General features: G+C 33.3%; 2 protein-coding genes across 5 annotated transcripts; both read left to right on the forward strand.

The window, feature by feature from the left end:
* The first annotated feature begins 688 nt into the window (after positions 1–688).
* Positions 689–4,001, forward strand: LOC116350109. 4 transcript variants are annotated; one of them, XM_031781846.1, is made up of 4 exons: positions 1,015–1,161; positions 1,752–2,093; positions 2,182–2,349; positions 3,940–4,001. In XM_031781846.1, exons 1-4 carry the CDS (start codon positions 1,137–1,139, stop codon positions 3,981–3,983), a joined length of 579 nt encoding a protein of 192 aa, XP_031637706.1. In that variant the 5' UTR covers positions 1,015–1,136; the 3' UTR covers positions 3,984–4,001. The 4 variants fall into 4 exon arrangements, with proteins under 4 accessions (XP_031637704.1, XP_031637705.1, XP_031637706.1 ...); XM_031781844.1 differs by lacking the exons at positions 1,015–1,161; positions 3,940–4,001 and adding an exon at positions 689–950 and having other exon boundaries at positions 1,755–2,093; positions 2,182–2,819; XM_031781845.1 differs by lacking the exons at positions 1,015–1,161; positions 3,940–4,001 and adding an exon at positions 689–922 and having other exon boundaries at positions 1,755–2,093; positions 2,182–2,819.
* A 1,778-nt stretch (positions 4,002–5,779) lies between these two features.
* LOC116350110 lies at positions 5,780–9,659 on the forward strand. The gene is made up of 4 exons (XM_031781847.1): positions 5,780–5,833; positions 6,172–7,175; positions 7,331–8,196; positions 8,287–9,659. The coding sequence occupies exons 1-4, from the start codon at positions 5,780–5,782 to the stop codon at positions 9,657–9,659; spliced, it is 3,297 nt and encodes a 1,098-aa protein (XP_031637707.1).
* Positions 9,660–11,023: the final 1,364 nt, after the last annotated feature.

The raw sequence follows: 11,023 nt of genomic DNA on the forward strand, positions 1-11,023 counted from the left end.
ACGCTCACTCGCTCACTCACACATTCAATCGTTTGCTCGATTGCATTCTACAATGTATGTATATGTATACTTGTATTGTAATAAACATTTGTAGTGATTTAAAATGAGAGAAGAAAAAAATTACATTTTTTCATGTATTTCATACGGTGTACGATACATGTCTTCACAGGGCATCTATGTTTTCTCAATGTTTTTCAATTTTCTCCGGTAAACGTATTTTCAAGCAAAAACAACATCGTTTATGACAAATATTTAAATCAATTATCGTACTTTGCCATTATCAATCACAATTGCACACATTTTCTGGCCTTTGACTGTAATGTTGAATAAAATCACCTTTGAAGCACGATCACTGTTAAAAAAAATGAACGATTTGTTGTTGTTCATTTTTCATTTGATGACATAATCCATTTGAGTATATGATAAGAAAAATAACATAGGAAAATAGAAAGAGAATAATTGAAAAACCATAAAAAAATGTATGAATTTAAAAAATTAAATAAATTGAGAGAAAAAATCAACAAACTGCTTGAATTTGATTTTGATTTTATTTAGTTTTATAAATTTGAACAAGAGGTGGCACCACTATATGATGGTATACTTTTCATATATTGGGAACATATGTCACACTTACAAACACATATATATTATATCATACGTCACATTATTTTGACAGAAAATGAATTGTTTTAAAATTCATACAGATTTTAATAAATGAAGATAATCAACATCAAATTGCAATAACTAATAAAATAAAAGAGGTTGTTAGCAATCATTATATTTTGTTCAATTGTGTGTAAAAGGCAACAAGCTTGAAAAAAAATAAAAAGATTTCGCATCACTGGATTTTGATTGAGATAGTGCATTTGTGCAGACTTTAGTGAAGACATTGTGGATAGAAAAAATAAAAGAGCAAACATAAGTAAGCGGATATTTGTGCAAAATAAAAAGTATGAGAATTATTTATGAACTATTTTGTTAAAAATTGTTTCAGTAATAACTAATAAGTGCTTTCTGTTTTATTCGGTTTTAAAATAAAAATTTGTTACAGTAAATATAATTGCGATAAGAAAAAGTGATATGCACCAATACAATACGGTTTCAATTCCATCCAAACTTGATCAATTACACATTTTATGCATTCGTCTGACGAATTTGATCACAAATGTAAAGTGAGAATTGAACAGTACCGATTCTACATATGTTAATTCTGAATGGTTCATAATTTATGCGAAATCCTTATGCAATCGCATTTTATTCAAGTCATAATATCCACATTTTCTGCATATTTAAAGAGGAACCAAATTATTAGTAATTTTCTATAAATATTTGGTCTGAAGCGATGAAATCTTTCTCTCCTTCGTTCTAGCTCATTCTCTTTGTTTTTTGCTCTCTGTATCGCGCTCTCTTGCTTTTTTGAGGGCAACAATAAGACGAAAATATTATACAAAAAAAATGTGCAAAAAACGGCCGTTTAAAAACATCGCACGTAAAAACTGACCAAACAGATACAAATTGTGCTTATTTTAGTTCATTGTTTTGATAATCATTTTCTTTTTTCTTTCATGCTCATAATGTGTTTAAAGCCGTTTTATGAATGTTTTTTTTTTCCTCACTTGTCACTTTCAAATTCGGTAACTAAATAACGATAAATCGATAAACGTATTCTGTTTAGACGAAAAAGATATTTTTTTCATTTTTTTGACGATTTTATCAAATCAATTTATATTTTTTTTTCTTCTATTCATTTTTAGATAATATGTCAGGAAATTTTGTATTTGTTGCCCGAGAGGAAGGTGGCGAACCCATGAGGTTCCCATTGGGAGAAGATGGAACCGTGTCATTTTCAACTTTGCGGGCAATGTATCCACGGGTAATTTGCCTCGTGTACCGCATTGAAGACGAAAATTTCATCAGTGTGGTTCCTGTAAATGAAAGCGGCTTTCATCCACCGCATGACGGGTGGGGGCAGAGAATTTACTGGTGTATATTCTCTGAAGAGGACCGAAACAACAAACGAAAATGTGATGCAACAACATCGGTGTCTTCAGTTGCCAAAGCCAATCGACAAGAAATAACACCGGAAACGCTGAGTAATTTCAAATCGTTCTCACTTGAAAAATATTACAAAACGATATATAATTGATTCCTTTTTTTTCTCTTTTTTTCAATTGTATTTAGCTGGTGTGATTGATCAGATCGATCGTTCAGAAGCTGCAACGCCAACCATGTCAAACAACCAACATGAACGAGAGGCTCAGTACACATTAACATCATCCCCTACAATGATATATGTTACAGCTTTATCAAGAATAGGATTTAATTGGGAGAGAATCTTTTTCAAATTAGGTTTGGCATTGTTCACTGTTATCTTTGCAGTTGTTTTGAATGCAGTTAATAAAGACCTTGAGAAGCATATTACCACATTCAATACTTTCGTAACTATGTTCGCATGTGTCGGGTCATGTTTATGTGGTTTGGATATTGTCTACTTGAATCGGGGAAGAATCAAGGAACCCGTGGCAAATCGATGGAGAAAATTCCGTGGCGTAAATGGAGAACAATCCGCCACTCATGAATGAAAAAAAAATTATGTTATCCAATTCGTCAAAAAATCTGATTTTTTCTATTTTTCAGTACTTTTTGTAATGTTACTTTGATTACTTCGTTAATGTTAATCCGATGAATGTGTTACTATGGACAAAACGAAAAAATTGTTTGATTCATTTCGATTTTAGAACTCATTTGTTTGGAAAATTTTCTAAGCGTTCTCTCTTACTTTGTAATCCAAACTTTAAAAAAAATTAGTAGTAAAATAATGAGTACATCACAGCGGACGGCAGTACGCGCGAGTGACGAAACCACATTAGTGTGTTGAAAAGTCGACTTGCTATATATACACGTAATGTCCAAATAATTTCCAAATTCTGACCTGGAAGGCCTTCAGCCGCGATTGTTGTATGGTTGGAAAGCCCTTGGGCCATAGATCAAGAAAAAAAAAAATTCGAAAATCGGTCCACCTGTCTTCAAAATATGGTCCTTTCAAGAAAAGGGTCAAAATTCAGTTTTATGGCCATAGATGGCACTAAATGAGGTCGTCGACCCCTGAAACATCGATATTCGTATTCTAGAGCTCAATACCTTTCCAACGACCCCCTAACCGTCAAAATCGATCAATCTTTTCGAAAAATTACGCATTTTGAAAATTTCATATGATTTTCCTATAAAAGTCATTTGGTATGTGTATGTGTCTGTGCGCAATTTTGCGTACTTGTTTTTGATCTTTTTGAAACTTTCTGTGATTAAAGTACACAAAAAACTAAGACTTTTTTGTTCGGGCACTTTTCGGTATGGCCGCCATGTTGGCCATGGCCGGCCTCTAAAAGTCACTTTTCGACTTTTTTTCCTATGGTCACCGAAGCGCCATGACTTGACACCCCCACCGGACATATGCATATCATTGGAAAGGTCTTGAAGTGAGTTTTGAATATACAAATGTATATTAAGTTTATATTCATAGTACACAGAAAATATATCTACCAACTATTTTCGTCACAAAATTGATATCAGAAATTTTGTGTTTCAAATTTTGGTATCGTCACTCGTTCTTCACCTCGATAGAGGTTTTTAATTTGATAGCCATTTACAATGCCTTTGTTTTAGTGAATATTTATTCAAACCGTTTCGGAACGGTGTTTTGTTCTTCCATCAGAGATCTTTGGTAATTAACACTATGATAAATATCTGAAAATATGTGATGATTTCGATTGTACTGTATATTTTTTTTCTAATGAATATTTTGCCTATTACCATATGATCCATGGAAGGAATAAAGCCAGTTTAAATGAAACTTAAACCGTACTGGGTTTTACCTATCTAATTGAGTATCACCTTCTCCGAACGTTAAATTATCTTTATACTTTTGTTTCGTTTCTTTAGGTATTTACAATCCGAGTCCCTGGCATCACCTCAAAGAGGATTAAATCCATGTATCACCGTGGTAATCGCTTATGTACATGTACATGTAAATATCATAATAAAATATTCTAAAAAGAATTAACTGTATTGTATTTTATTTGGCAAAAAAATCGCTAATTAGGTCGGAACAAAATTCATTTTGCTGTCAACAAGCCATAAATTCCCTTTATTTTCCATGCATCGGAAACTGTCTCAACAAACATTGGAATTAAAACATAATTTGTTTCATATGTGTAAATAATATTTATTAATATATAGAATTTTCATACTAAAGAGATATGACGAATTAAGAAGAAAACAGAGCCAAGTCGCGATTTGATAGATTTTGAGTTAGCCCGACAGAACCTTTTATTTATTCATAAACTATCATAAGAACAAACAAAAATTCAAAAAAATTGGTTAATTTATTGTATTTCCGCATGCCGATTGGTGCTATGTAAACAAAATATCACTCTTGTTCACGTAAAAAGAATGTAAGTCACTCAAAATGTATGGCCGTACACCATAGACGCGAAGAAGAAGTATACGAATGATCGAACAAGACACACACACACACACACATACACATAATCGGTTTTTGCGGCTATAAACCAAGTTCATCGAACACAGTTTAAGATCACAAAACAGGTTGGTTTCTATTCACTTGCCTATCTAATTATATGAAGAAGGACAAAGAAAGAAAATCAACGACATGTACAGACATGATTTTTGCATATCAGTTTTTTCTTCATTTATGCGAATGGTTTGTTTATTTTAATGCTCGATCACACACATATGACTTTAAAAAATATACAATTTCATTCTTTAATACGCTATTCCGTTTGCTGTACATCTACCATATAACAATAAGTTAGGTGGACAATATTTTGTTCGCTGCCGTGTCGTCCCTCTTATCATTTCAGCGGTTTGTCTTATTCGTTGCAAACAATGTTCAACAAACGAAATCTTCATTTTTTAATTTTTATCGCATTGAGATTCAAGTTTAAAAGCAACATTTATCCATCTGCATGCATAACAATGTATTATGAACAACAACAACAACAATGACTGAAGCGATGCAAATAATCATATATCATCGCTATAGTTTACGCTACACACACACACACACACACATACAATTGTTTCTTCTAGTTTCTTTCTCCCACTCTCTCTCACATGTATATACTCGTTTCTTCGATTCACGAAGAAGCATAAATCATCGTCTCGTACATTTGCTTTATATTTCATCACATAATGAAATAGCATGAATTACATGGCTGCAATTGTATGACTAATTGTAGTTTTTAACCTTGAACGAGTTCATTGAACGAATACATTACTGTCGCGATAGTGAACGTTTGTTCATGTTATCGTTGTTGCTATCGCTACTATTGTGTCTGTTTACATTTTTATATTCATCAATAATTCGAATTATTTTATGTAAGAATGTTCGATTTGATATTCAATTTAATGCAAATAGTTCGATTTCATGTTAATATTTCGATTTTTGTTTAGATTTCATGAAAATAATTCGATTTTAGGTTCAATTTCATGAAAAAATAGTTCGATTTGAGGTTCGATTTCATGAAAATAGTTCGATTTGAGGCTCGATTTCATGAAAACAGTTCGATTTGAGGTTCGATTTCCTAAAAACACACTCGATTCGAGGTTCCATTATAATTAAATGTCAAACATCTGGTGATACAACTGGATCAATCGAATTGTAATTTTTGTTCGGTGCGTTCCGAAAGGAACGGTTCATATTGATATACCAAAATGGAATTACGCCCCGTGAAAAACGTTAATATCGATCTGAGTAACAATGATGTCACCGTCCTCTAATACAATTGAAGATGTCCCTAGTGTTGAGCTACAAGTGCGTGAAAATGCATTTAATAGACGAATAAACACTTTCGCTATTGTAAACAATGGACATATTGATATTGAAATATTTCTAAGCGATGCTTTTTATATATATCGCTCGGAACTTACGAAAAATATTGAAAATTATATTAACGTGAAGTCAATGACTGTATTCGTAGCAGAGTTTGAAAAAAAAATGTAAACACAGATGAAAATAATGATTCTTACGATGATGATGATACTGGCGGTAATCATAGTCATGAGTTAACGGAGAAAGAGACTATATATCTCCCAACGCACACACGGAAGCTTGATATAAACGTAGACCTACATGAACATTTTCGAAAACAGATCGTTCAAGAAATAGTGGAAAGTGTAGAACAAGTTACATTCCGCGGTTCTGGATTTACGCTCGCCCGCATAATCGAATTGAATGTTCACGTCAACTTATATAACCCATTACACGGTTCATCGTATATTCAAACTCCTAAAAAACTACGGTATAAAAAAGCAATTATCAACGTACAAAATGAACATGATGAAATGTGCTTCAAATGGGCTATTTTATCTGCTTTACACCCGGTAACTGATCATCCAGAGCGAGTTCGTCATTATTATCAATATGAGAACGAATTGAATTTTGATGGAATCGATTTTCCCGTTCGCTTCAACCAAATCGACAAATTTGTTCGACAAAACAACAATATATCGATAAATTTATACTATTACGATGATGAAAATGAGGGTCGCATATGTCCATTACGTGTGAGTAATGAAGTTAAGCAGCATCATATTCATTTGCTGCTAATCAAAAACAGAGAAAGTGTTAATAAAATAGCTAGCACTTCCAACATGATTAAGGAGATCTACAATAATGATTCAATTCGAACTCATTACTGTTGGATAAAAAATTTGAGCCGTCTTGTCAGCAGTCAGCTAAGTAATCATAAATCTCGATATTTCATTTGCGATCGATGCCTAATATTTTATGATACAAATGAAAAATTATCGAAACATATTGCAAAATGTACAAACGAGTGTAGCATTGAAATGCCCGATCAAACATGGAAATGGATGAAATTTGACAACTATGAACATCAGCTGAAAGCACCATTTGTTATATACGCTGATACTGAAGCGTATCTCAAGGAGCTCAGTATGGAAGATCAGAAACGTATATTTAGTGAGGAATGTGCAACAAGCGCATATCAGCAGCATCATATGTACAGCGTTGGATATTACTTTAAATGTGGATTTGACGACTCATTTTCATATTACCGAGGCAGCGGCAATCGTACCGATTGCGTCGAAAGGTTCATCGCAGAATTGAAAGAAATTGCTCATGGAGTTGCAAGGTTATTTGATAAAATAACATACCAATGCTACCGCTAACTGAAGATGAGAGATATGCATTCCACGATCCAAATGCATTATGTACAATTTGTGGTGATATTTTTGAAGCAAATGATATTAGAGTACATGATCACTGTCATCTCACCGGTCGATATAGAGGTCCAGCCCATCAAGCATGCAACTTACAGTTCCAAGATAGCCACGTTGTACCCGTTATTATGCACAATTTGTCGGGTTACGACTCACATTTATTCATAAAAGAGTTGGCAGCAAATAATATTATGAATGGAGATGTTTCAATTATTCCAGCTAATGCGGAACAATACATCGCTTTCACAAAAGTAGTGACAGGGAGTACACGCGGGCTTAATACGAGAGAAAACGTAAAATTTAAATTCATTGATTCATGCCGATTCATGCCTGCATCTCTAGCTGAGTTAGCATCACTACTACCAGCAGATAAAAAACAAATATTGTATAACGAATGTGAGAAAAATGGCTACACACCAGAACAAATCGCTATGCTTGAACGTAAAGGCGTTTTTCCTTATGAATATGTGAGCGGTATGGAGCAGCTGAAGGAGGCAAATCTACCATCAAAGGAAGATTTTTACAGCCAACTTAGTGGAGAAGGAATATCGGAAGACGATTACCAATTTGCTCACGATATCTGGCGGAAATTCAACTGTAAAACGCTCGGAGACTATTCCGAACTATATCTAAAGACTGATGTGCTACTATTGGCCGACGTATTTGAAAATTTTCGAAATACATGCTATACAATTTACAGTTTGGATCCGGCAAACTACTATACAGCTCCAGGTCTTTCGTGGGATGCCATGCTCAAATATACCGGAGTGAGAATTGAACTGTTAACTGATGTGGAAATGTTGCTGTTCATCGAACGTGGAATTCGCGGTGGCATAAGTCAGTGCAGTAAACGTCAAGTCAAAGCCAACCATAAATACATGGGAGATGTATACAATGATGAGAAACCGTCAAATTATTTAATGTATTTAGATGGTAAATAATATTTTATTTGTCCAGTTTATCTTTAATCAAATTCATGGTCTTTTAGAATCTAATTTCATTTTGTTTCATTCACAATAATAGCAAATAATCTGTATGGACATGCAATGTCACAACCATTACCGCTGAGGGATTTCAAATGGATTGATGACAAAATTGTAAAGACATCTTTTTCGAATGCAGATGAAATAGTCAAATTAGCTGACGATTCGGAATATGGCTATATATTCGAGGTGGATCTACAATATCCAAAAAATTTACATGCTACACATAATGATTTTCCATTTTGTGCTGAAAAGCGAACGCTTCCGCAAAAAGTGTTCGATATTATCGGCATAAAACCGAATAAAATCGATAAATTATTGTTAACGTTATACGATAAAGAAAATTATATCATTCATTATCGCATGCTCAAATTAGCATTACAACACGGTCTAGTATTGAAAAAAGTACATCGAGTACTTCAATTCGAACAAAGTTGCTGGTTAAAGCCCTACGTCGATATCAACACACAACTACGTACACAAGCTACCAACGACTTTGAAAAGTCGTTTTTTAAATATATGATAAACTCCGTCTTTGGTAAAACGATGGAGAATCTGCGTTTACGTGCAGATATCAAACTTGTCAACAAGTGGGGTGGGCGATGTGGTGCAAGCATGTTAATTGCTCGACCAAATTTCAAGAAATGCAAGATTCTCAATGAAGATTTAGCAGTAATTGAGTTACAGAAAACTCATATTAAAATGAATAAACCAATAATTATCGGTATGTCCATCTTAGACATATCGAAAATAACGATGTACAGTTTTCTGTACGACTTTTTAAAACCTAAATATGGAAAAAATTGTACGGTTGCCTATACAGACACCGACTCTTTTATACTTTCCGTTCAAACAGATGATTTCTATAATGACATGAAGCAACACTTGAATCGCTACGATACAAGCGATTATACGGAAAACAATGTTTTCCAAATACCTCGAAGCAATAAAAAAGTACCCGGTCTTTTCAAAGATGAATTAAACGGAGAGATTTTAGCAGAATTTGTCGGTCTACGTGCAAAATGCTACGCTGTACTACCGTTTACAGCTAAAATGGAAAAATGTGAATGTCCAGAAAGAGCTGTCGCACCTCGCGTTATAACAGATAGTGACTATGTTGACTGCATCGAAAAGAATTGTAACATCGATAAAAAATCCAAAGTTATTAAAAAGTCTAAAGGTATCAAAAAGAATATAGTGAAACGTAAAATTGACTGTATCGAGAAAAATTGTAATATTTTACGTGAACAGCATAACCTTCGCTCGAAATCACATCAAATATTCACAATTAAACAGAAAAAAATTGCTTTAAATCCGTTCGACGATAAGCGTTACCTTATTCGTTCGAATGGTATTGATACGCTAGCTTGGGGTCATCATGAAATTAGTGAGATTGAGAAAATTTATTGTTAGGTGAAACGTAAATTTTCATATAATTTTAAGCAAAAATAGTAAATTATATACAAAAATAAGACAGTTTTCATTGATTTTCATAGAAGAGTAACATTTTAGTTAAAATTATGAAAGTCTCTGTATAATAATTCAAAGTAAAATGTTTCAAATCAAACCTATATGGTTGCTTTATAATATATACACATAAATATGAAATGAAAAGATTTGTTTTTTTGTTGAAAAAAATACCGTGTTTGTTTTATTTATCTGTTTTCATGATATGTTACAATTTTCAATGTATACTTTATTCTTATAACGATTCCTCAATGTAGCCACCGCTCCGTAATTTAGAAAATAATTTCAACATTTCACTCAATGATTGAGTCGGAACATACAAATTGTCGCATACGCGTCGCAATTTCCTACATATTTCATTGACATCTTCTTCATCTTCCTCGCTCTCATCTTCCTCCTCCTCGTCATCATCATATTCGTCAGTAGTAGTATCATAGTCATCATGTTCATTCTTATTCATTTCAGTCGATGGTTTATACAGCTTGAGTTGACGGAAAATTGGCAATTCATGCGATTCTTTCTTAACTCTCTCATCACTATGAAAATTATCATCGACTTCATCATCAATCTCGTCCTCATTAGATGTATTGTTTGATCGATTTGATTCATTATCACTCTCGCTCGCACTCGATGGTTGATTAAAAGTTCCACTTCTTTTCCTGGGCTGCAGCATTTCATCATATTTACGTTTTTTTAATAATGAAATCGTAGATTTAGCAACGCCATATTCTTTTGCTAAACGATTACCATTCACTCCATCATTCAATTTAGCTAAAATTTCAGCCTTTTGAATTGTATTCAACCGCATGATGTGATAATAAAGATAACTTCACTGTTTGAATGTTCAACTTGAACTAACTTGTATCACTAGATGTTTGTTATTTAAATAAAATCGAACTATTTGCATGAATTTGAACCTCAAATCGAACTATTTACATGAAATCAAACCTCAAAGCGAACTATTTTCATGAAATCTAAACAAAAATCGAAATATTTGCATGAAATCATATACATTCTTTTCTCTTCTTTTATATTCATTCTTCCGTCCATTCATCCATCTATCTATTCACTCAATTACGAAATTAAATAATCAATTCTAAATCTTAATAATCAATTTCCAATCCAACATTAATTCCTCGATTACATGTGCACAAGTGGATGGCTCTAAGAAGAGACACATTGCGAATGGTTTACATTAATGCCATCTGTTGGCTTGGAGAGATGGGAGAGATTGTGACATTTTTGACGTAATGTATTTTACGTATTCATGTTTTTGGCAAGTCATTTGTCAATTTGGAACGTCCTGTTTC

This window comes from Contarinia nasturtii, unplaced genomic scaffold (genome assembly GCF_009176525.2).
Source record: "Contarinia nasturtii isolate CC-2019 unplaced genomic scaffold, AAFC_CNas_1.1 Cnas_scaffold_3604, whole genome shotgun sequence".
Classification (NCBI taxonomy): Eukaryota; Metazoa; Arthropoda; class Insecta; order Diptera; family Cecidomyiidae; genus Contarinia; species Contarinia nasturtii.

Excerpts from the sequence above, each read along its gene's own strand:
- LOC116350110 (XM_031781847.1), top strand. The coding sequence starts at position 5,780 with ATGATGTCACCGTCCTCTAATACAATTGAAGATGTCCCTAGTGTTGAG. Across the intron at positions 7,176-7,330 it reads ATTGCTCATGGAGTTGCAAG|AGGTCCAGCCCATCAAGCAT; the intron begins GTTATTTGATAA and ends CGGTCGATATAG. Across the intron at positions 8,197-8,286 it reads TTATTTAATGTATTTAGATG|CAAATAATCTGTATGGACAT; the intron begins GTAAATAATATT and ends TCACAATAATAG.
- LOC116350109 (XM_031781843.1), top strand. The coding sequence starts at position 1,137 with ATGCATTCGTCTGACGAATTTGATC. Across the intron at positions 1,162-1,751 it reads TTCGTCTGACGAATTTGATC|TAGATAATATGTCAGGAAAT; the intron begins ACAAATGTAAAG and ends TCTATTCATTTT. Across the intron at positions 2,094-2,181 it reads AATAACACCGGAAACGCTGA|CTGGTGTGATTGATCAGATC; the intron begins GTAATTTCAAAT and ends AATTGTATTTAG.